The sequence below is a fragment of the Aulonocara stuartgranti genome (genome assembly GCF_965226115.1).
Source record: "Aulonocara stuartgranti genome assembly, chromosome: 20".
In the NCBI taxonomy this organism is placed as follows: Eukaryota; Metazoa; Chordata; class Actinopteri; order Cichliformes; family Cichlidae; genus Aulonocara; species Aulonocara stuartgranti.
The window spans coordinates 36152874-36179270 of record NC_138956.1 but is presented as its reverse complement, the minus strand read 5'-3'; the positions used below and the strand labels follow the sequence as shown (position 1 = coordinate 36179270).

The window sequence follows — 26397 nt, the reverse complement described above, 5'->3', positions numbered from 1 at the left end:
CAAGTAGACTCACTACTCAGTCACTTGAACACAAATAATGATGAGGCTGCCTGTCGGTATGAAGGTAAGCACCTAGCTGACTCGTGTAAGGAGAGCAACCTTGATGAATCAACTCAAAGACAATGTCACTTAAAAACAGCAGAGATGCTTTGACCCTCTCAGCATAAATGGGGCCCAGGTGGAGAGAATGAATACCTGCAAATACCTTGGTGTTTACTTGGGTGCATCACACAGTTAATTAGTGCCAAGTGACACTAGAATTTCATTCATTAAAACTGAAACACTGCTTTCTTGAGACTAAGAATTTCATTTTTAAGCCTGAGTGAAAACAGACAAACTGCCTCGGGCCTAAAAACTAAACTTGGGCTGTGAAGAAAATCGCCATGTTGCACCAAAGTTTCTTTTTTGGAAAATAAAGTCTGAACTGAAGATCGTAGCAAGAAATCGTCACTTTGTAATACAGGGTTTGGGAATGAATCAAAATCATAATATTTACCATGAAGTTCTCCTGAACTTAAGATGTTATTTTGCCCCAGATGCAGTCTGATCAGATGCCCAGACCACCTCACCTAGCTCTTATCAGTTAGAGGTGAGAATCCATCCATCCATTTCAGAGTGGGGTGCTGATCTGTTATTGGGGCCCATGTGGTCATAAACAGGGAAATATTGGTTCTCTCTGTGACATCATAAAGAGCTAAGAGTAGAAAATCCCTCCTGTCTGAAGCTGGGTTTTTAGCGTAGTCTAAAGGTTGAATCAGAGTTATTTGTGAACACAGGCACACCGACTCATTTCTTTGACACTTTGAAATGTTTGATTGTTGAATGTTCAGAGAAAGAGGACAGAAGTCAAATAAAGGCAGAATAAGTTCATTTAAAAAACATGAAAAGGAGAAAAAACTGACGAGAGAAAGAAACAGAAAACTGAGGATCAGAGAGTCACGCTGACATGGAGAAAATGGAAAGTGAGCACGGGTGGAGCGTGGAGCATGGAGTGGGGAGTTATTTTGTGCGTACCAGTCGGTGCAGTGTGTGAAATGTGAACTCTGCAGGGTGTGTGTGTGTGTGTGTGTGTGTGTGTGTGTGTGTGTGTGTGTGTGTAATTCGACCGTTCTTCACTTTGTAAAATAGTTTTTGGGATACTTCATTTTAGTGGGTTTGGGTTTCGAGGATGCTGAGAGTACTCACAGAGACAGGGAAGTCTGTGTGAGTGTGAGTAGGGGAGGATCCTATTTCTCTTAAAGCCGGGTCAGCAACACAAAGATCAGCAGAGCTGCGAGTGAGAGGCACTGAGGAGGGAACGCACACACTTTTAAACAGGCACACAGACTCACACTAAGACAAGCGGCCTTTTGTACACACTCAGTTGTTGATCTGTCTGACACGCAGACTCTTCGCTGGACTCTGGACCACTTGAGAATATTCCCCAGGACTCTATTTCTCCTCATGCACCTGCGGGGACTCTCAGCGCTCCAGGGGGTCAGTACCCAGAGAGGGACCATGACCCCATGGACCACCCAGGATGGAGCTTCATGCAGCTCCAGAGAGAGGACAGGTTCCAGCGGCCGCTGCAGCCCACTGAGGAGAGCTCCTCTCTGGGTATGGCTGCTGCTGGGGGCTTTGGTGGTTCCTGGAGCCTGGAGCTTTCTGAACGAGGAGCAGGAGGAGATGCTGGTGGAGCTTCACAACCACTTCAGAGGACAGGTTTCACCCAGCGCCTCGGCCATGATGCCTCTGGTAAGACCCTACAAGTCATCCCAAATAAGCATAAACAAAGGAAGGGAAGGTAATGCAGCACGTTTATCCAATAAATGTCAGATATTGTATCTGATATCACCTTTTCCCCCTCGAGTGCAGATACAGAATATAAAAGCAGACACATCTATAAATGTCTAATTTTCTGTCCAATGTCAGTACATTTAATCACTGTTTTTGCTTATTCATCACAAATAAGCAGAGACGTCTATACTCATGGTTATATTAGATATATATCAGCAGATTAGAGTAAAATAGTATGAAGTCATGTTTTTAGGGCATGGAACTGGACTCAACATCACCATTATGCTATATTGGTGAGTCCAGGCTACAAGTAATTGTTTGGATCAGGAGCAGACCAAGTGTGAGAGTGTTTGATTTAAAGCACAGCATTAAGAAATAAAGATTTTCATCCAGCTTTAGAGAACTCACTAAAAATATATCTTTATCTCTGCTGACTTTTCTTTGTGTGAGCATCAAACTAAACTCTAAATGCAGCATCTCTGTTTTCTGTAACTGAACTACTTTAAATATGGTGTAAATACAGTTAGCCTGCAGCTACAGCAGGCTAACACATAACCTGCTTAGCTGAGAGTGATTCAGCTTTTTTTGTGTAACTTGTGGTTTTGAGCTGTGAATGTGTCATCACTCCGGGGAGTAGGACGACAGTGGCTTCACTGATCATGAACCATTTACGGTGTTACATTTTTCATCTTTTTGACTCATCGTTATGTTGATGCCATCAGGAAATATATGCGATTGCAGGAAATGCAGCAACTTAATACTTTGAATTTGGTTTAAAAACAGAACAGAAACGGTTGGCTAATCATGTAAAACGGCGATGACAGAGCACAGCTGCAGATCTTTACTGCGTAACAGAAATTCACGCCTTCGTATCGCCATTATGATGACGCGCAGTAGTGTGTCCTGGATTGGTGTCCTGGGTGTTCTTCATTCCATGTTGGTTTAACTGGTTTTTCTAAACTGGTCGTAGGCGTGAATGTGAATTGTCTTTTCTGTGTGTTAGCACTGGTGTAACCCACCCCTCACCCAGTTTCGGAGAAGAAGTTGGAGAAATGGATGGGTGTTGTTTTTTTCTTGTCTTTGTGAATGATAGGAGTAAGCACCCCAGCAGTTACACCAAATATGGACATGAATCAAAGTAAAACAACACTTCAATAGTGATCATTGTTTCATACAGCAGCAGTTTTAACCAAGTCAAAAGCTCCAAACATCCATCTGTCCATTTGCTTCTCCTTAAGTCAAAATGTATCAGTTGTTAACTGAAAAAAACAACTTGAACCATGGATAGTATCATAATCAGACCGCAGCATCTGAGAGACACAGATCTTAGGAGGACCCCATTATTATGGCCAAAGCACAATGCTCTCCCTAAGCACCACAGCCTCACAGACCTGAGTGATGATCCTGTCTATGTTTGTAAATGGCGAATGCACTGCTTCTTTTATAGCACTTTTCTACTCTTCTTGAGCATTCAAGGTGCTTTCTATCTAACATTCAAACACATTCACAGTCTGATGTATGCAACTCTGGGTTTAGCATCTTGCCCAAGGATACTTTTGCAGACTGGAGCCGGTTGGGATTAGGGATGGGTATCGTTTAGGTTTTATCCGATACCAGTACCAAACCGGTACTTTTGAAACGGTGCCGGTGCTTAAACGGTGCTCGAACCGGTGCTTAAAGAATGGAGAACACAAAATTGGTCCAAAAACCTCTCATGTTCAGCTGTTTTTTTGTAAAAAGATAACAATGTTAGCCTTTTCTGCAGCTATGGGGCATATATGGCATCACTCTTGGCTGGAAGCAGTGCTTAAACAATGGAAAAAACACAAACTTTGTCCAAAAACCTCTCATGTTTAACTGTTTTCCACTTTTTCTTTGGTCATTTTAGCCTTTTTGGTGAAGGGAGTATCTGCCATCAAACAAGAAGACAGCTGCATGTAGCTATGATGATGTTTGCTAGTTCACCTTACATGCGTTAATGTAATAACGTGGTTAGCCTACTCAACGTAAATTACACACGAACAACATGAAGCTACTCACGCAGAGAAGAACGGCTGCTGCTGCATCATCATCCTCATCATTTCTGCTACACTGGCAGGGCTAGGGGCCAGGACTCTCCTCTTCGGGTTTTTGGGGGATGTTGCTAACTCCAGGTCAGATAACAGGCACCACACCTGCCCGCCTACTATCCTTGGAAAGGTAAAATGATTGGCTAGAATCCAAAGTGTATCACAGCTCAGGGGAAAAAAAGCACCGAAATGTGCGCTGCTTTTCGGTCTGGTTACTACCGTTTATGTCAGAACCGGTCCCATAATGGCACCGGATACCGGTACCCATCCCTAGTTGGGATTGACCCTCCTGAGCCGGAGCCGCCTCTGTGCTTGATTAGAGCGTTTCCCATGTATAGTTCAGTTATTCTGGTGCATATCAGCTGATGAGTTTTTAAATTTGTAGCTTTTTCCTGTGGTTTGATTTCTTTTCACACAGAGAAAACTCCAAGCAAACCAGAATGTGTCACTGCAAACCACATAATGATGCTCAGAGTTGAACAAGTAATCTCGCTTACCTGGCATTTTCCCGGTGGGCAGGCGCAGTTTTGGACTAATGGGCCGATTTGAAGGGATGCTGCACACCGGATGCCCAATCAAATCTCTTAACTGGCCCCTCCCCCACTAACTAACGGATAATGTGGAGAATTTACTCCTAACATTAATATTTATCTGAGCAGGTTTTAGGCGTAACCCTGGTACCGAGTGCAAAGCACGCCTGAATGCGTTTAGCTCAAACCTGCAGCTTACACCTGTTAGTCGTCACACTGAGGCGGGATCTCGTTCTCACCATAAACAAACGGCTCTGCAAATCATTTGGAGCCGGAAGGAGACGGCGTCCTCTAAGGGAGTCGGTGTGGCTGTTTTGGAGCGCGCCTGAGTGTCACTGCTGAGCTCAGATCTGCACAACAAACTGCACCAAAGGGCGAAAACAAACCAGAGTTTGATTTAAACTGAATACAAAGCACAGTTTTACTGAGTTACTGAGTTTTACAGTTATTCTAGTGCTTTCTGATGAGTGTTTCTGGAGTTTTTCACTCCTGCTGTGATCTCATTGTCACACCAGTGATTGTGAGCATTAGTCGTGTTGTATTATTTGAGTTCTGGTTCCTGTTTAGTTGTTTGTGGAGTTTTGGGCGCACGTTTAGATGACCTTGCTGTTTGTACTAACCCTCGGTTCCTACTTTGAGTTTGTGTGTCATTCTTCCATCTGTTAACTTTCTTTTTTATACTCCGTCTCTCTTCTAGCTTTGTTTTCTGGCCCCTGCTTTAGTTTTAGTTCCTGTCTGCAGCTTCCCTGATTGTTCTTGTCTGTGTTAATCCTGTTAAGCTGTGCCTCATTCCCCACCTGTGTCCTGTCGTCCAGTCTCTGTATATATAGCCTTTTCTTCTCTTTGTCCATTGTCAGTGTTTGTTGTTGCTTCCCAGTGTTCTGCTCTCAGTGCCCTTCTGTGTTTTGGATTTCTGCTGGGTTCTGATTTTTAGACTTTGTTATCGGCCTCAATAAAGACTTGCCTTTCATTGTTAGAACTTCTTTTTTCCTGTGGCCAGCATTTAGGTCCAAACCTGTGTAGTCACCACAGTTCAGGACAAAGAATTAACCCCGTGAAGCCCACAGCTCTTTGAACTGTGGGTAATTTATTTAAACGAAGACTACAAAATGTTCTCAGATGGTCTCAAAATGTCTGCCAGGGAGCCTTCATGCATCTGAGCATCTGATAGCAGAACTGCCCGAAGCCAATCCAGACGTAAGAAATCTTACAGCTTAGGGTGCAACTGCAACTGCAGCACACTTCAGAAATGGACTGGATATATAAAAAAACATTTTTTTAAATGTTTTATTTGCACCAGGTAATAAATGTTTGTATTTTTCACTGTAAAGCTGGATTTTTAAACCCTGGGAGTTTATGGGCATCCTTTAGTGTTCACTTCCTTTTACAGCCCCTCAGTTGCCAGTTCACTGCAGTTAAAGTCATTTCCCCACAATTGTCTTTAAAGCATCAGCACTTATAACCAGTCTTATGTAAAGCACCCAAAGGTGTTCACGGCCTGCAGACAAGTGAGGACAACCTTTCACAGAAGATATAATTCTGCATTGCAGTGCGTGTGAGATAAGACTGCAGTGACATCAGGCAGGTGTTGCTAATGCTACAGCGGCCTGCGAGTCTCTGTTTCGTAACAGTTTAAACCTCCACAAAACTGCTTGTGGGTGGAGGTAGTTTACAGATGTTTGACCACCCAGTCAGTCTTTTCCCAGTTACAGGGATCCGGTCTCCAGTTTTCTGAACCTCGCCTGACTCTGAGCTTCATCCTGAGTAATCCAGAGACCTGAAGACAACACAGACTGACCATTGTGTTCAGAAAGAGATGCTGCTGTTGGGTTTCACTAATCTAATTGTGTTGCATCAGCAGCAACAACCATCCACTGAGCCTCGTGTAAAAGGCTGAATTGAAATCTCTAAAATTAATCTGCTGCTAAAAAAAAGACCCCAACAAATTCTATTTTGTAGAGACGAATAAAACTGAAGGGACGAGCCGTGTTTTCAGTCTTTAATACTGTTAATTCCTCTCCATATGTGTGTGAAACTCTACTTTTACTTTGAAACGCGCGGGATTTCTCCGGTTAGAAAATTAAACAGAGCAAATAAGACGATTCTGCTCATTCTCATCACGGTCCGCAATTTATTTTCATCATTTCCAGCTGTGAGCAGCTCTTGGAGTTCTTGAATTATGGGATATCAGGGTTCATCGGAGCCGAAAGCAAATTCAGTTTGAGTTTACGTGACATTGTTTTAAAAGGCTCGGGGTGATTATTGGTGCTGAGGCAGCAGGGCGACGTTCGGATCAAAGGCTGCAGTAAAAAAGAGGAAGAGGAACATGTGACTATAAGGAGAAGGAGACGGATAAAAACTGACTGGCCGGATGTCTGTTTACTGTCTTCGGTCCAGAATAGACCTGATTTCCTAATATTCTCAGTTCTTGTTCTGTTGTCTGCTTTTTCTTCTTCTTCTCTCTGCCGAATGTTCCCCCGAGCACAAGTGCATATGTAATCTCTGGCGCTGTTTGTTGGATCCGTCTTCTAGCTTTGTCTTGTTCTAATTATCCTTGTTTGTATCTGTGTTTTGTGTCCCGTGTTTTCATGACGAACACACCAAGGCTGTCCCGAACACCATTTTCTGAACTCTGGTAACCAGCAGCAAACGTTTCTCCCAGTGGAGGTGGGGCTGGGATTCTCACCTCATTATTGTCTGATGAAATCATATGCATACGGTAAACACGATGGTCCATGATCACTGAGAAAGAAACAAGTCAGTGCACAAACTGCATGAAACGGAAGAAAGGGAGAGGTCCCTCCCTCTGATCCTCACCAAGAGATCCACAGACTCTCTGCCAAGTTTGCAACACGGATGATGAGCATGATGACACTGCTGTGAGTGACAGAGACACCGGGCTGAGACGATAAATAGATCCATATTTTAAAAAGGTGTGGTCTCTAATTACCTTGATCAGAAAAGCCAGTCGTGTACTGTTTGATAAATAAATACTGGAGCATTAAAATGATCAGTCTCTCCAGTTTTTTCTTCTGAGTGGAAGGACAGCTGACAGCAGACCACAAGAAGACACTCGTTAGATATCAGCTAAACAATCACAAAGCCTGCCACAACAGCACACAACGTAAGATGACATCATGTTATCAGATGTGAAGATGAAGATGCTAAAAAACATGTTTGCAAATGCAGGTGAAGCGACGATAATATCACTCAACTATAGTGATACAGCAAACCAGTGAGTTTGACTCTGTGTTTTCTTATTTATAGAAGCACGAATTAACATTTTAGTTTATTGATAGTCTGATAACATTTATCAATGAAGGATTAATAAAAAAGCATGATTATCACAGTTCAGAGTGCATGTGAGAGCTTTCTGTCTGTGCATCAGATAAAAGCTCTGCGATGGTTTTGTGCTGAAGCTTCGGGCTGGCTGCTTGTTTTGGTTTGCTCACTGGACCAGAGACGAGCTGGAGGAAGTCTGACTCGTTTTGGAGATGTTACAGTGAAGGATGCACCTCTCTGAGTTCTCTGAGGGAATTTTAGGATCAAAGTATTCAGCTGTGTTTGACAAACAGCTGGGATATTTATCGTGATAATTAAATATCCTTCTAATTAAAATCATAACTGCTTCCATATTTTTCACTTTGCAATTTGATCATATCAGCACAGATAAGTCATGTAACAGCAGAAACATGTCCAGCTGTCTAGATGATCTATTGCTGACATGACCTGACATGTTGTATTTCAGGTTAACATTCAGTCGGTTTTTCATAATTCAAAGAAAATATGTCTTTCAGTACCTATAAAAGAGCGAGACCACCTTTTATGTTTCCTTCATTATTCAAAAATATATATTTTTTGTCTTTTATGTGAATGTGTTTTTATCAAAGGTTAATTTGACTACAAACACAGACAGAAAGCTTTTCACTGGTCGTTGGTTTTTCAGATAGCAAACTTATATTTGTGGATTTTTGGCTTCTGCTCTTCTGAAAGAATCCAGCATGATTGAGGCCAGAGTGTTTGTGAAATCCAGCTTTTGAACAGTTTAACATGAGGTCTGACTGAGTCATGTCATGTTACCTTAGTTAAACTGACATTGGGAGTCCCAGTAGGTCAGTTCCTTGGAACTGTTAGTCTCCCCCTTTTACCGGCTCCACTTACAATCAGTTGGTTTTAGTTATGTGCAAAGGAGAAAAACAGTGGCGCAGTCTACAGTGTGGATGTGAACATTACTTATATTTCATTTCCCAAAAAGACGAGAGTGTGACGGTAAAGTGCAAACCGTGTCCAGAGGAGAAACAGCTGCATTGTACTGCTAACAGAACTCTTTGTAAACACCTGCATAGACAGCATGCTAATGCTAAGCTAGCCCAGAGACAGTTTAAAGCCGAGTGACCCAGCAGCCTGACCCTGACCCTCAGCGCTCGGCCTCCAGTTCTACCTGTTCATGTTTATAAGTAGAGTCACTGTGGTGACCACCTTGTGCTTGATTTCATCTTTGCTTTGTGCTGTTGCATTTACCTTCATACCTAAATACTAAGAAAAACACTGTATGTGCCATTATTATTATTTACAGCCATTCTTCTGTGAGCACTTAAGAAAACTGTCCTGTGTAATATATATAATACATTACTTTTTTTGGAGTAACAACACAACAAAGAGAAGAAATACTCCCAACACGCACAAACATTCGACCCACAGCATGTAACTGATTCTGATGTCTTTGATATGCTGCTTATTGATGGTGGTGACTCTTAAAGCAGAGCGAATGAGAAGCAGATAATCGATAAGGATATTGAATCGCTAAATTCTTATCGTCCCATCTCTCTATTAAACCTTTTGTGCCCGGGCCTGAGAGCGAACTGAAGACTCTGCTCCCCACACAGACGCTCAGGGCGCACCTCTGACTGCCAAATGGCAGCATCATGCAGGACACCCGCCTGACAATCATCAGCCAAGATCTGTCAAAGTCTGGGTCACATGTTAACCACAAGCAATTAAACCTCTGAAGCCCATAAACCAGAAGAAAGGATTAGTCCGTTTTCCACCACAGGAACTTTAATGTGTGGTTCCACTGTGGAAATCTCCTCAGCAGGGCTGCTATTAGGATTGGTTTCAGTGGAGAGAGTGATGTAGAAAAACTCCAGTGAGCGGGACGATAGGTTAAACTGAGAAACACCAGCCGCTCCAGCCGCCCTGGGAGAACAAATGAGATGAAAAATAAATGCGGGAACTGCATCAGCGAGGTGATGTAGGGACTTTGGTGCTTCATTATGTCACTGATGAAGTCCACAGAGTCCACAGGTGATCCTTTTGGTTTAGTGTGGACCAGCAGGGATCAGAATCAGCACCTCCAAAACTGAGGCCACGGCGCTCACCTAGAAAAGAACGGATGGTTGATGCAGCGATGCTGCACGTAATCTCCCTGACACTGGACTCTCGGCTGGCCTGGGGGGTCGTCTCTGTGTCCCCCTGGAGGAGCTGAAGGATGTTGCCGAGCATCTCTGACTAAGGCTAGACTGCTGTCAGTGACTCTGCGCGATCACACATCTGCAGTGTAACCTGGGCTTTTATATCAAGTCTTCAATGTAAAAACAGCTGCCAGATGTCAATGGAGTCTTTTATTTCTCTGATAAACGTTTGAGTGCTTGTGATTGTAGTTATCGATGTTCAGGTTCAAGTTATTCTCTTGTTTTGTAATTCCAGCATCTGAGGTGCTGTGAATTTCACTTCCTCCCTGTTTGCTTTCTCTAACATCTCATGGTTAATCTACTCCACTTGTCACTATAAACACCTCAGGACACATAAAAGCACCTGTTATGCTGAATGCTGCAGTTTGTTTTAGTCGTAGTTACAGAACTGCTAGCATGGATTTGTTTATTTCTCTTTCCTATCTTCCAGCATACAATGGATGGCAAAGATCCATTTTAATAACACTGCCTCCCCGCCTCCTTTTACTACCAACCAAAACCATTTTTAATTCACTCAGTGAGTTGATAAAAACGTGCTTGCACAGGTTGGCAGAGCAGGGTCATCACTCTTTATCAGCAGAGTAAATCAGGCCTGGGTTCCAGGAACAGGCGGGTGTTTCCATTAGCAAGCGTGTCAGAGGGAACAGACTGAACAGCGAGGGAGTGAGCGATCAAGGTTGAGCAACAGAAGAGGAGGACGGCTGGGGAAGAGCCAAGCGATGAAGAGGGGGGAAGAGAAGATTTAGATAGAGAGAGAAAAGAAAATTAGTCAGAGAATGAATGAGCGCCCAGAGGAATGTGTGTGTGTGTGTGTGTGTGTGTGTGTGTGTGTGTGTGTGTGTGTGTGTGTGTGTGTGTGTGTGTGTGTGTGTGTGTGTGTGTGTGTGTGTGTGCGCGCGCGTTTGGACCAGGGGAGGTCGCAGGCTGTCTCAGCCTCCATGGGAGCCCCACAGGGACGTTTCCATTTTCATATTATTTTCTTATGATTTTAGCTGGTCTGCAGAGAAAAAGATGTGAAGCAGTTCAAGGAGACAAGGAAGGGAAGGAGGTAGGAAGGAGAAGACAAATGAGGGGAGAAAGAGGAGGTAAGAAGACAGTGATGGAAAAGAGGAGCAACAGGGAGATGAGGGGAGACTCAAAGGGAGGAGGAGAAAGAGACAGAGGACAGAGTTCAGCATTTGTTGGGATGTAAAGGCGTCTGCAAAGCAGCTGGTTCAGAGACCTGGACTGAGCCAAACCAGTGCAACCAGTACAGGGGAACCAGATGGAAAGGGCACAAAGGAGAATCAGGTTGACCAGTTCACATCCAGCTGAACAGAACACTGACTTTGACAAACCTACTCGTCACATGTTAGAGCCCGAAACGGACCTAGAGCCCAGTAAGCTATGGCAAATGCAAACAAACTAACTAATAAATCTGTTTCAGATTTTTCGGAGGGGGGGGTCTAATGTGCTCTAGAAACAAACTCAACTTTCATTGTAGCCACGACTCACTAAGTAAACTCATCCTTTGTGATTTTAATTCAATTATGTTTTATTTATATATGCATACGCACTTTATACTGAAGTCCACACCTGAGGGAGAAACCTCGACTCTGTGAGCTTGGAAACAGTGAAACATATCCATTAATTTATGAGTCAGTGATTAAAACACAAAAACTTTGTTCAGATTACAAAATACAGGCTGCAGTTAAACTCAGGAGAACATAATCAGCTGTTCTCAGATCAGGTGACTTCCAGTACAGTCGACAGTGATGATCGTGTGTGTGTGTGTGTGTGTGTACACCACATGACCTGAAAGTCATAATACAGACCAGATGTTGCGAGCGCCTGCAGGGAGAGGAATGTGAAGGAGACCCCTGACTATTGTTTGTGTTGCATGTCAGCGCTGGACAAATAAACACACACACGCACACGGGGATATTAAACTCCCTGTCAGGGTCCTGTTGTTCATTCTTTAGGTTTCGTAGCAACAGTGACTCAGACCACGAGCTGCAGACAACGGGCTGAGTTAAAGGCGTCACTGTGCTCCGTCTCATCACTCATGACCATCATCACATGACGTCTTCAGCTGCAGTGGGAGGCAAACAGCGAATCAGAACTCTTAATGGTGACTTTGACCGGTTTTGTCCGAAAACTTGTTGCGGATAAATACAGCAAAATAAAACCAGTACCAGCGGGAAGATTTATTCATAACACACGGGAAAAGACCCAGGGAAACTGCGTTAACCATAAAAAGGATCAAAACCCTGAAAACCATGACTTTCACACACGAGCCTCAACTCTCGCAGCCCGGTACCAAACGACTCACGGACTGATGCCGGTCCATTGTCATTTCTTGTCCCAGTCGGAGCATTTTTTGGTTGGTCTTCCTAAAAGGAAGCTGATACAGAGAGCCGCTGTTCTTAATGACTTTTTTGAAGGTCACACGTCCTTGCAGTGGGCTATTTGCCTTTCACCAGATCAGTTTCTGTACAGGAACCTGCTGTTACAGACATGATGGGAAGGAAATGTGCACGTCAGGGGGTCAGACTGCGTTCAGGGTCAGAGGTCAGGGGTAAGGGGTCGCCCATGGTTTGTCTTGTATAAAGGAAGCAGGATAGAAAATAATTGGAAAAAATAAATAACTTCAGCATCTTTAAATGACTGCGAGGCCAGGACAGGATGACTCAGCCTTGGTGGCTCAAACACAGTGGCTGCTTATGAATCAGCTCTCTGCGTTTCACATTTCATTGGTCTGATATTAAATGTCATATCATGTGCAATAATATTTATTTAACTACCGGCTGTCAAATTTACTTTAAGAGGCCGTTCAGCTTATGAAGCCTCTACCAGTGTCACAGAAAACAGCAACAATGATCCTGCTGTTGACTCTGCTGGAGAGCTGTGGCTGATTTTATAGTACTGGGAGATATGGAGGTGGTTAGATAACCAGATTAAAGCAGCTCCAGAATATTTGTACATTGCTGTTTTGGATTTACTGTTTTATGGCTTGTTGAACTCTTGGGAAATGCAATGAAATTATCATGATAATTAAAAGCAGGTTTAAAGAGGGGAGGGAACCAAAAAATGGAGAAGGGTTATAAAACCACCAATTTAATCTCACAAACAATAATTCATAAGTATGACTTTAGTAACGTCTGGTGTGAAATTTTAATAAAACATATACACTCAGTTGTCGTGAAAGCATCGGTGCTGTGTCTACATTAAAACTCTGATTTGTGCAGCGTGCACAAATAAACATGAAGACCAAATAACTGGACAGAGTCGTGGTCGTCATCCCTGCTGAACTGCTGCTTGCAGCACATGAACGACGATGTGCACCAGTTCATTGATGTCTGTGTGTCTTTTGTACTTGTATGCATGAAATTTGCTTTCATCTCTGCTTCGAGTCCTGATCCGGGCGAACCAGCCAACGACTTCAAGGCCGCGACTCAGATATCAGAGCCACATGTACGGCACCGATGAATAAAAGCATAAAAGTCAGCTTGTGTTTCACAGAGAGTCACTTACAAGGCAGCACTGAACACACAGTTATTATACTTATGGAGCACAATTATGCCATAATTATTATGTTTGTCCCACAATATGAAAACACTTCAGCAACACAACATGAACACAATCAATATCTGATTACAAAAAAAACTTAGGCTTTACATTTCCACTTCCTCCTCTTGTGTTCTCTCGTTCTTACATCTTTCTCCCTGTACCTGTACCTCAGACCCACTGTGTGCTACCGTCTGCTACTGTTGCTGTTTCACTGTAATTTGTATCAACAGTGTAATGAACAGGATATAATTCTGAAATGAAAGTTAGCTGTAACAGAATTATCAGTAGGGATGGGCACTGATAAGATTCATTTGATTTTTTTAGTTCTCATTGATTGTCTTTGGGTTCTTACTGGCTCAGCTTTGAGAGTCACCACAATCTCCAAGCAGCATATCAAAGACTTTACCTTCATGTGAATGAGTCGCATGCTGTGTGGTGCAGGTGCTTGTAAAGAGCTGGAGTTGCGTTGGCAGCATCATGCAGTTGTTTCCGTCCTGCAGGCAGTTTGCAATTAACTCGTCCTTTTGTGCAATAAAAACAAAAGTAATGTCCAGGCTGGAGACTGAGCCACTATTTTCCTCCTCCGGCATGCAAAATGTAACTGAACTGATTAGATAAGTAGATCCGATAAGCGTGATCCATAAGCAGGCACACTAACAGTTCCAAGGAACTGAACCTCTGGGAACTAGTTCTCTATTTCTACTAATCTTAAATATTTCAACAACAATGAGGATGGTTCAAGTGTATTGATTTATTTTTTTATTCTGGGGCTTCCCTATAGTAGAGTTCATGATCGACACACAACAGAGATGCAGGTAGATGTTGAACAGAAGATGAGCCTTTATTTGGGGCTGCACACAACACTACAAAACCAAATCCAACGGGGAACTGAGATAAACTAACAAAATCCTAAACTGGGGGAAGCTAAGCAACACAACACTAGATACAGAGGGAAAAAACAATACAGAGCCTGAGACCTGAAGAAACCTGGGACTTGGAAAACACGAGAAAAGCAGAGGAAACGCAGATGAACCAACGAGACAGGGAGGAAGCAAAACACGGGACTGTCAAAGTAAAACAGGAAATACACGAACATAGAAACCAGGATAAACAAAGGAAGCATCTAAAAAAATCACTAAAGTACAACCAGAAACTAACAGAAACAAAAAATAATAATAAAAAATGGATCATGACAGGAATGTTGGAAAAAGGCGTTTTGTCAACCAGCTTTACTTTTACATGTTCATTTGATTGCTTTAAACTCTGACAGCTTGTAATATGGTTGGTTACGTGACTTCCTCTCTGTATCTAAAGTTATAACACGCTGCCTTGCAAAATGACACGAGCTGTTTATGATTAACAAACAGCAGATTTGGTGGTGCCAAACCAGCACTTCTGTAACATTCAGTGGTTGTTTGCAGAAATGGGATCCAAACCTGAAGCTGGTGGCAGAGGGCTACGCTGCTAAATGCATCTGGAACCACAACCCAGAACTGGAAGATACTGGAGAGAATCTGTACGCTGGCACCGGGCCCCTGGACCTCCGAGCGGCTCTGGAGAAATGGTTCCTGGGTGAGTGATCTCAGAAGTAAATATTTGTTGGCTTTCTTGTTTACAGCAGACAGATTACAGTCAGTGGTTATCTTTGAACAGTAGAAGTGAGGCTTACAGAAAACCGCTCCAAGCAGTGTTGGTTTTCAGTATTTTACAACTACGAGATCTGCAATCCAATCTATTTCACAATGAAAAGTCAGAGCAAATAAGATGTTTGTCTATTTATAATCACTAGTAAACCTTTACTACAGAAAGACAGTCTCTTTGAGTCGACTTCTCAGGGGTTTTAAAAAATTACTGCTGCTTTTAAAATACGATCACCACAACTAGTTTTGTTTCTCGTATCACCCTATTAGAGCACTTCGCTCTCGCTCTGCAGGCCTACTTGTTGTTCCAGAGTATTTAACAGTAGAATGGGAGGCAGAGCCTTCAGTTTTCAGGCCCCTCTTCTGTGGAACCAGCTTCCAGTTTGGATTCAGGAGACAGACACTATCTCTACTTTCAAGATCAGGCTTCAAACTTTCCTTTTTGCTAAAGCATATAGTTAGTGCTGGACCAGGTGACCCTGAATCCTCCCTTAGTGATGTTGCAATAGGTGTAGGCTGCCGGGGATTCCCATGATGCACTGGGTGTTTCTTCTTCACTCACTATATGTTTGTACACTTCTCTGCATTTAATCCACTGTCACCAAGTGCTTGCTGTTAGGGGGACACCTGATTGTTGGGGTTTTCTCTGTACTATTGAAGGGCCTTTACCTTACAGTATAAAGCACCTTGAGGCGACTGCTGTTGTGAAAGTGTGGATTGAACTGTGACTGTAAATGTTCAGGATAATGACAATTCTCATAAATCTGAAGGAATAACTAAACACTGTCACAGCGCTCGTTACTGCAATAAATCAAAAACTGTCACTCTGTAATAAACAAACGCAAATTAACAGAACAGGACTCGAGCATTTCACCAAGTTATAATTTTTCTAATATGGACTAGTTTGAGGAAACTTATAAGCTTTAATATCCACCAGCTCAGCTGTGGCACACCCAGGCTGAGGTTGGAGTTTCGATTTTTTCCTCACCTTTGGTAACTAAAAACATTTCTGCTACAGTCGAATGCCGACTAGATTTTAAATGCATTGTTATGTTGCAGTATCACTAGAAGTATTTTTGCTGCTGTGATGTTAATAGATGAACCTACCACACATTAACTATGGATCAATGATTTACTGAACTTGTATAAAAATGTAACTTTAACACTGAATGTTAAAGTTACAGCTCCTGATGTAGTTTCTCAGTTTTCAACACTTTTTGTATTTGATTTCACTCAGCTGTGCTGAAATTGTTGCTTTTTGTGTTGTGAGATTTCTTGTGGTTTTTCCAACCATCATACTTCTGACAGCAGTGCCCTGTGCCAGACCAGCACTTTAGCTTTGCATCCTTATTGAACCTTATTGTTATAGCTTCTGTTTATTATTTTGTATTATCTCTCAAGTTTCAGGATAAACATACCAGATGTTCATCTTGACTGCAGAACCTTTACTTGTCACTGGATATGTCCTGAATGTGGTGATTCTTCAACTAAGTCTCATCATTGTTCACATTAGAATAGTGTGTTCTAATTGATCTGTTCTGTGCAGAACGCCTGGACTACGACTTCCAGAACAACAGCTGTGACGAAGATAAGATGTGTGGACACTACACACAGGTCACACACACACACACACACACACACACACACACACACACACACACACACACACACACACACACACACACACACACACACACACACACACAGTATACACAGTTAGGCTATGTATGTGGACAATGACAGGGTGCACGCCCAAACTGAGAATGACTTTAATTATCAATCAACTGTCCAGTTACTTCTCAGTAATGGGAATACGACTAAAATGGCTAAAATCCACTGCAGAGGACATTGTCCAAAGCTTGTGTAGAATGTGGCAGATCCACTCAGTTTAAACTGTGCGTGTGTGTTACAGATGGTGTGGGCAGACACACACAGAGTGGGCTGTGCCTTCCATCTCTGTGACACTATGGAGGGACTGGACTGGGACAGAGTCTCCTTCCTCGTCTGTAACTACTACCCAGCGTCAGTACCACGACTCCTTCCAGTGTTACTGCTGCACAATACTACAACAAGTGCTCCCTCTTGTGGACTGTACTAATAATTGTGTGAATGCTGTAAAGCACTCACACAAATTGAGCTATTCATGTGGAATTCAGCTTTTTCACATCTTCTTTCGTTTTAATTTAATCCCTCTTTAAGTTTTCAGTTGCATCATTATGATTTTTCAGAAAATACATACGTTGTTATGCAGTTTGCTTTGAGTGAAAACTCGCTCAGTTTTCACTCTATCATTATTGTGTAAGTAAGAGATTTTTGTCAAATCGTCTCAGAGCTACACAAAGTCTGAAAACTCTCCATAGAAACACAATCAGGCTGGAATTCTCTAATGCGAGCCGCTTTCCAGTTGTCATATCTCCTCAATGAAACAATTTCAAAGCTTGAGCCTTTGGCCAGTTTATCTTCAGACACTCCTAACGCTCACAATTCAATAATTTTTGTTCTGTTTATCCATGAATTGCATTTGTTTGAGGGCAGGAAATCTGTGCTTCTCTCGGATTTCAAACTCCGGAAATAAAGCACTTTTTTCTCTTGTTATATCTCCTTCATGGATTTCCACAGAGACCTGAAAACCTCCATGATGGTTCACCAAAGCCTGATGATTGTTAAAGAATGATGGTGGATGCTTCAAATAGATTTAACGTTACAAAACGTTGTTTGAGAGCAAGTCAAGGCAGTTTTCACTTCTCTTCTACTCAGTTATGTTACATTACAAGTCATACATCTTTAATAATTCATATTGTAATAATGAATTATGAACACCTGAAGATTTCCCCATCTGCTCTTAAAAGAAGCGTGCAAGAATGACCATTTTAGACCCAACGGTTAGGAAATTATGGCCATTTGTTTGAGAGGAATCCTGAATGAATTCTGCAACTTTTCTAATATGTACTTCAGCTTCTTCACCTCCAACTCCAGTGTCTGAGATAAGTGCCTGTTTGGCTCACTGAGATGAGCAGCTGCCAGTATACTGGGTGGCGCAGGTTCGAATCCTACCCGTAGCTCTTGCCGCACATCTTCCCCGCTCTCGCTCATTCTTCTTTCTTGACACTCTTCGGTGTACCCTTTCAAATAAAGCTGTCTTCAGCAAACACTTCAGCTTCTTCACTTCTTTTCAGCAGAAAGTTCTGCTTCGTTTGCATTTTTCAGCAGTTAATTTCCACCACACAGCATTCACACTGCATTTTTGCAGAAAATGCAAATTCTTCTAGTTACACTTTACTTGTTTGACTGAAGGCAGGAGACACGTCATTAAATGTGAATTCTTTGGGCTGTATTGTATATTTTAACATCCCTTTGTTAACATACTTTTTAAAGTCAGTTGATTCACAGTAATACAGGCAATTTAATACGATGCATATATATTCATTGGTGGTGCCTCATGCTAACAAAGACTAACACTCAACTGTTTGACTCAGTTTCTGTTAGCTTTTCTTTTTATTTCTGTTTTTCTTGTAACACAATCTGGAGTTATTAAATTTGGATTTGTATGATGTTTTGTGTACGTGTGTTCAGAGGGAACTATGAAGGAGTGCGGCCGTATGTTGAAGGCGATTGGTGCTCCAGATGCCCCGAAAACCTCCAGAAATGTGAAAACAGTCTCTGTGGTAAGAGTACAGTCGTTACTCCTCCTGATCTGTGTTCATCCACATCAGCATTTTATTTTAGGACTTTATTTTTATTGATGTATTTTTTATCAGCATATAAATTTAATATAATATATATGTGCTATCGTGCTGTCCCATGTCAAATTTGATATGGACTGTAGATCCACCAGTGTGGGTCGAATCAAACTAAATTGTGACTTTGTGGGATCTCGAAGCTCTATATGTCATGCCTGTGTGTATTTTTTCTGCAGCAATGGTAACAGAGTTTAGGGGACGTCAGCTCTGTTATGAGCACATGTGCCCGGGTCCTTTACCTAAAAATATTTCTCACTGGCAGCATTAACGACTGCGAGACCTCATTAGATCCCAGATTAAAACAAGTTTACCTTCATTTATGTTTTCCAGTTCCCGACACAGTAGAAGAAGATGATGAAGATGATGATGATGTGACAGCTGATCCCATGCTCACAACAGGAGAATCCAGTCCTGATGCAACAACTGATCCCCTCCAACCTACAGATGATGATGTTCTTCCTACAACACCTGACTTTCCAGTGGAGTCTACCACCGCTGACGGCATTCCCAGTGTTCCCACCGTGCACTTTGCATCGAGCACTGAAGATACACCGCCTCCACACACCACGGCTGAGGCCACCAAGCCTCCATCTGCCCCCCCAACAACGCTTGCTACACTGATAAACAAGATCGGTCCTGATACAAGGGAGGAAGAGAAGGAGCAGGAGAAAGAGGAAGAGGAGAAACTAAATGAAACGCCACATAAGGAGGAGAAAGGTGTGAAGAGAGTTGTTGGAAGTATAATAAATAAGGACAGTAGCGCTGCACAGAACAGTGCTGGCTCGATGTCCTCGCCTTCAGTCCTGCTAGCCTGTCTGACTGCGATCCTGATTGTCAGGCTGTGAGTAGAAGAAGAGGAAGCGTTCTCCTCACTTCACCATATTTGCATTGACTGCACATGGCCTCGTTAATCCCTCCCACCGTTTCCCCTCTCTGCCTTGTCGAGCAAAATAGGTCAATTTATAAATCAGCCTCACCATAACATAGCTGCCATTTCTGCCACATCTGCATCAAGTCTGACTGAGATTTGGGTCAAACAATGTGTGCATAACCTGCTTCAACCTGCCTGGAAAACTAAAGTCTTACAGCCAGTAAACTACCGTTCACTGACAGGAAATATGATGTTTTCCAAAACAGCTTCAGAGCAGTTTGTGAAATAGTTAAGAAAAAAAGATTAATCTATTGGTTCATGGACACACAGTCATGGTCACTGTTGCAGTTTGGCTAGATGGTTTCATTTGTGGTTTGGGTAAGTCTCTGTAGTAAAAGGATTTCCTTTTGTACTTTTACTCATCACACCTGCATGGAAGCCCGTTTCCGCCACTAAAAAAAAAAAGGTTCCATAACTCAAAATTTTGAGTTATTTTCTTAAAATTTCGAGTTATTTTCTCGAAATTTCGAGTTACTTTCTCGAAATTTCAACATATTAACTCGAAATTTCAATTTATTAAATCAAAATTTTGAGAAAAGTAACTCGAAATTTCGAGTTAGCGCTGCCAATCAGTAATCTACGTGAATGACTTCATTTCCTTGTTACCCGGAAGCTGAAGCCCTCAGCTACAAATGCTACAGCTAAGCTACCGGTATTACATCCAGTCGCACAGATTGCTGAGTGTTTTCAGCCTGGCTTCACAAATGATGAAATCCCTGTGTTATTAGCTGAATCACATGGTGTTACTATCAGCAAACGTACTCGCGAAAGCGCCAATTTGTTGGGATCCGTTTTTGAGTGCGCGTTCCTCTGCGCCATATGCTTCCGGGAAACAAGACAGCGACCTCATTCACGTATATTTTTGATTGGCAGAGCTAACTCGAAATTTCGAGAAAATAACTCGAAATTTCGAGAAAATAACTCGAAATTTCAAGTTATGGATACTGGCTTTTTTGTTTTTATTTAGTGGCTGAAACGGGCTTCCATACACCTGAGCAGGTTTTGATTACCTGCAGGTTCTCTGTGGAGATCAATGCATCGGATAACTGCTGACTATGCAATCGTCAGTTTTTAAGTTTCAGTTTTCAAAAGTTATCAGCATGTACAAACATCGACCAGTGGATGGAAATTGCAGAAGTTGCTGCTGAAATTTCTAGGTACACAGGAAACCCTGAAAACTAGCTAGCCACAAAGTAGCTCAATAATTGACAGAAAATTAAAAATCATAAAACACGTCACATTTTCTGCCCATTCTCATGTTTAATTTAATTCACTGCCTATGTGCTAAAAACAGCGTAGGATTTTATTTCCTTTTTCAAAGCACAGAGCTGGAAGGCCTGTCCACATATCTGCTAACCCCCAAACGTCGGCCTTTACACCCACAGGCTAAATTGGGTGTAAAATGTTAACCACAGGTTAGGTAGTGCCAGCTTCGTGCAAGTTTGTCTTAAAAATATGTGGTTTCTGGCACAATATAAACTCCTTAATTACATAATAAGTTATGTATAAGTTGTATCGTGAAAGAAGGGAGATCCATGTCCCTGTACGTGAACACGTTGTTTTCCTCACCGCTTCAGAGATGATTGAGGGTTTTTTTTCACTTATATCAGATTCAACTGTGTCCATCAGAACATCAGGTAAGAGTCTGAGAGGAGTGTCTGAACATCGTTAGCCTATAGCTTAGCATAAAGACTGGAAGCTGTCTCCAGATTTGATGACATCATCAGATCAAATAACCTGTGCTTAACTTAACGAATAATTTGAACACTTGCAGCAGCTGTTTTGGACCCCATGTTTTAAGCCTCATTCAACCTTCACAGAAACACAGTAAATGGTTTAAACTGTGCTGTTAAATCTATGAGCACAAATGACTTCATCCGACTCCCCGAGGATGTAGGACACTGAATATTGTAATTATTTAGACTTTGTTTTAAACTTACTAAAATGAAGTGTAAATATTTTGTCAAAATATCAAATGTAATAAAGTTTCACCAACCTGTTTGTAACTTTATCCGTTTCTATCTTTACATGTAAAAATGTCCAGGATGTAAAATGCCGGCCCGTGTAGTCTAAATGAAGGTAAAAGCAGGATTGTCATTAATGAAACCTGCGTTTCCAGTCAGATCATAAAAATGTTTTAAATTATTGAACAGTTTAATAGATGGAAAATTATGGAAGAATTGTATAACCGTCACAGCTGGTTTACAGGTCAAAACCCCAAACGGTTGTTTTTCCTCTACTTCCAGTCTTTGTGCTAATAAGTTAATCATATCCCTCGTCTTACTTTGAGCTGCTGTTCTGCTTTAACTCTTGGCAGAAACTCTGATACGTGAACTAGCCGGTTTTTTACACTAAAAAACTGAATTTGCTTCATATTTTTGATGTTTTGTTGCTACTATGCCATCAAAAACTGTGCAAAGTCCTAATGATCTTATTTTATGCACAAAAACGTGTTAAAATAAGAAAGTGAAATACCAAAAAAAATATATATATGAACATTATTTTACTTACATATTTTTCATTTGGAGTTTGAGCTCCGTCAGATATTTACAGCAGTGCTTCCTCTGCACTGAAAACCAAACAGCACTGGAGTGCTGCAGAGGAGCTGCTCACAAACTGATCCCCCGCTGAGATCACCTCTTTGTTTTTGGATGTTGTGTAATGATGAAAGTGATGTGCATCAGCATCATCAAGTGAAAGCTAACCGAGTGGGAGACATTTTGTTTTACAGGGATTTTAGTGTTGTAGTAGGTTTGCAGGAGAAATAATCACTGAGTGTGTTTGTTGTGTTTCAAACTGACGACCCTGCTTCTTCTTTTTCACCGCTACATGTCTACTGTACACCGTATTCTCTCTCAGACTGGAACTACAACTGGACAACATCTAACAATTGACATATCTCTGCTACGCTGTCTTAGAAGGAAAATTACCATAATTATCCTAAATAACTGTAGCAAAGGTGGCTGTAAATGTCTGTATATAAGATAAATAAATAAAAAACCTACCTTACTTCCTTTAGTTGATACTGTGTGACTTCTTCTAATATTTCACAGTAAGGATAGTAAAAGCTGAGTTTGCTCGATGTTGAAGATACCATTATTTTTTTAGAGACGTCTCTTTTTAATGGAGGTAATTGGGGACTTTTTCAGTGAAATACTGCAGTTGACCACTGGGACTCAGCAAATGACACTGACTACAGTGGATGCAAAAGTATTCGGCCCCTTAAACTTTCCCACATTTTGTCACATTACAGCCACAAACATGAATCAGTTTTATTGGAATTCCACATGAAAGACCAACACAAAGTGGTGCACACGTGAGAAGTGGAACGAAAATCAGACATGATTCCAAACATGTTTTACAAATAAATAACTGCAAAGTGGGGTGTGCGTAATTATTCAGCCCCCTTTGGTCTGAGTGCAGTCAGTTGCACATAGACGTTGCCTGATGAGTGCTAATGACTAAATAGATGCACCTGTGTGTAATGTCAGTACAAATACAGCTGCTCTGTGACGCCTCAGAGGTTGTCTAAGAGAATGTTGGGAGCAACAACACCTTGAAGTCCAAAGAACACAGCAGACAGGTCGGGGATAAAGTTATTGAGACATTTAAAGCAGGCTTAGGCTACACAAAGATTTCCTTGTTGGCCTTTATGGAAGAGCGGCAGGAAGAAAGCCATTGTTAACAGAAAACCATAAGAAGTCCCGTTTGCAGTTTGCCACAAGCCATGTGGGGACACAGCAAACATGTGGAAGAAGCTGCTCTGGTCAGATGAGACCAACATGGAACTTTTTGGACAAAATGCAAAACGCTATGTGTGGAAAACTAACACTGCACATCACTCTGAAAACACCATCCCCACTGTCAGATATGGTGGTGGCAGCATCAAGCTCTGGGGGGGCTTCTATTCAGCAGGGACAGGGAAGCTGGTCAGAGTTGATGGGAAGATGGATGGAGCCAAATACAGGACAGTCTTGGAGTCTGCAAAAGACTTGAGACTGGGGTGGAGGTTCAGCTTCCAGCAGGACAACAACCCTAAACATAAAGCCAGGGCAACAATGGGATGGTTTAAAAAAAAACACATCCATGTGTTAGAACGGCCCAGTCAAAGTCCAGATCTAAATCCAATTGAGAATCTGTGGCAAGATCTGAAAACTGCTGTTCACAAACGCTGTCCATCTAATCTGACTGAGCTGGAGCTGTTTTGCAAAGAAGGATGGACAAAGATTTCAGTCTGTAGATGTGCAAAGCTGGTAGAGACAGACCCTGAAAGACTGGCAGCTGTAACTGCAGCAAAAGGTGGTTCTACAAAGTATTGACTCAGGGGCTGAATAATTACGCACACACCCCACTTTGCAGTTATTTGTAAAAAAAAGTTTGGAATCATGTATGATTTTCGTTCCACTTCTCAAGTGTGCACCACTTTGTGTTGGTCTTTCACGTGGAATTCCAATAAAACTGATTCATGTTTGTGGCTGTAATGTGACAAAATGTGGGAAAGTTCAAGGGGCCGAATACTTTTGCAAGCCACTGTATGTGGCGCTCTCTGCTTTTCTACTATAAGAGCAATAATAATAGTACACCCACTCACTGTAGAATGCTAAAATTGGTTTGGGGGTGTTTTGCAACAAACTGATCAAAATAAACTGCTGTTTTATTGCAAAATTATCAGTACAACATGTGTACATGTACTGTACTGTATCATGTGTTTCCCTGATTAACACTGAATCTTACTCATTTCATTTTTAGTTAATTATCCTTTATTTATTGAAATAAAAGGCACATTGAGGTTAAAAAGGCCAAGAGGGCAGCAGATGTTACAACAACCACAACACATAACTGGCTGGTAAAAGGGAAACACACGGTCACACTCCACAATGTACAGTCACTCTCACTCACGCTCAACTGGAAAGGGTCCAGGGAAGACAGGTTCAGACCCAGGGAGGTCTATACAAGGAGATGGAGTTAGATGTCAGACTCACAGGGAGATCAAGAAGACACTAAGCCGGGCTCAACACTAGTGAGTACAAAGCTCCAGCGAGGAGCACCACTCCAACCAGGCCTTAAGTATGGTCAGTGTTTATCAGCTGTGATGAGCCACACGTGCGTGTGCATGGGTGTGACGATCAGGTGACCACTGAAAGGCAGGCACCGCACCTCAGGACAGCCAATGGTGGATCATTTCTGGCAACTTCTGCTCTGTTTGTAGATTGCACTGACCGTTTATTTAAAGGCCTGTTTTTCTAATTCTGTTGTGAGTCTGCGACTTAGTTATACTGGTTGTGGTTTTCAATCATGTGTACACAGAAATAAGATAAACTAGGGTGACCATATTTTGATTTCCAAAAAAGAGGACACTTGGCCCAGTCATGAAGAACTTTAACAATAATGTTTGCTTAAAGAAAATTTTAACCTATTTAAACGATGCCTTCTCTGTGCGGTTAATGAACGATGAAACAAAAATGTCACATCGTCTTTTACACGTCAGCAAGGGCAAAAAAATAACTTAAAGACCTCTGGAATTAAATAATGGTACAGAAATAAGGCCTCATCTGTATGAGAAAAATGACCAGTACCGGGACAGTACGAGGGAAATTTCTTTTGCAGTTCATCTGAAAAGCTGCAGCTGCACTTTGGCATCTTTTAAACATCACCAGGTGCGCTGCTGCATGCTGTGTGTCCTGTCTGTGAGCGCAGAACAACAACTCACAAAGCAGCAGCTCGGGGATGACGTCACACTTAGTGCTGTCATTCACCCACTTTAAAAAAAACCAAACCTGATGCTTATTTGCTTCTTTGCTTTCCAGCCACAGACCCATCTCAAAATTGCCTTTTGTTGCCAAGATTTTAGAAAAGGTTGTGGCCAAGCAACTCACGGTTGTTCTAGATGAACATAACATTCTTGATAAATTTCAATCTGCCTTTCGTAAGGCCCCTTGCTTGGTAGCAGAAGTATGGCGGCCCACACGAAGCGTCCATCCTCTCCTCTGGTGTTGCCCACCTGTCCCTGGTCTGCCCCCTGCTGGTCCCCAGGTACAGTGTCGGGCGAGATGGGTCCCTTCAGCTCTTGCTTGGAGCATGCCGGGTGTGGGAATTAGCCCTTCCTGAGGTGCCATCTAGTAGAGTGGACCTCAAGGTTGATGCTATCACGCAACCTCAGTGCCCACTGTCTTAGGTGCCGCTGATGCCTGGTTGGCCTGGATGCAGGCCGTGTGTGCCCTGCCTCTTGGCGTTTCTGATCCCCTGCGCGCATTTGGATGCTGCCGTGCATGGCGGAAGTAGTTGCCTTTGGCCCCTCCCCCGTTGCCTCCCCCCGGTCCCTGGTTGCCCCTTTGGACCTTCCCTGGGCAGGGCGGCGTGCCCTACAGGAGTGTGAGGGTTACTTATGCTCTGCTGGTGGCCATTTTGTCGCTCCCGCTATAGGGCTGCAGGCGGGCTGGGCACAGGGGGTCCGCTCCAATCCTCACATAGCCTGAGAGGCTATGTGAGGATGGTGGCTGCAGCGTTCACTCCCATGGCCCCGCCTCTGTGAGGCCCGGGCTGGTGGGGGTTGATTATCGTGAGGTGGATGTTGAAGAAGCTTCCATCCTCTCTGGCTACCACTGGAGTGGGACCCGGACGAGTGAACCCATGTCTGGGTCGCCTGATTGCGGGCCCCTCCCACAGCGTTCCCTCCCGTGGGCTTGCCTTC

General features: G+C 42.6%; 1 protein-coding gene across 1 annotated transcript; it reads left to right on the top strand.

Moving 5' to 3' along the window:
- The first annotated feature begins 1039 nt into the window (after window positions 1-1039).
- Window positions 1040-22720, top strand: LOC309697025 (uncharacterized protein). Its single transcript, XM_082518651.1, has 6 exons — window positions 1040-1734; window positions 14817-14967; window positions 16582-16649; window positions 16948-17057; window positions 18609-18700; window positions 19106-22720. The coding sequence occupies exons 1-6, from the start codon at window positions 1444-1446 to the stop codon at window positions 19618-19620; spliced, it is 1227 nt and encodes a 408-aa protein (XP_082374777.1). The 5' UTR covers window positions 1040-1443; the 3' UTR covers window positions 19621-22720.
- Window positions 22721-26397: the final 3677 nt, after the last annotated feature.

Excerpts from the sequence above, each read along its gene's own strand:
- LOC309697025 (XM_082518651.1), top strand. The coding sequence starts at position 1,444 with ATGCACCTGCGGGGACTCTCAGCGCTCCAGGGGGTCAGTACCCAGAGA. Across the intron at positions 16,650-16,947 it reads TGTGTGGACACTACACACAG|ATGGTGTGGGCAGACACACA; the intron begins GTCACACACACA and ends TGTGTGTTACAG. Across the intron at positions 18,701-19,105 it reads ATGTGAAAACAGTCTCTGTG|TTCCCGACACAGTAGAAGAA; the intron begins GTAAGAGTACAG and ends TATGTTTTCCAG.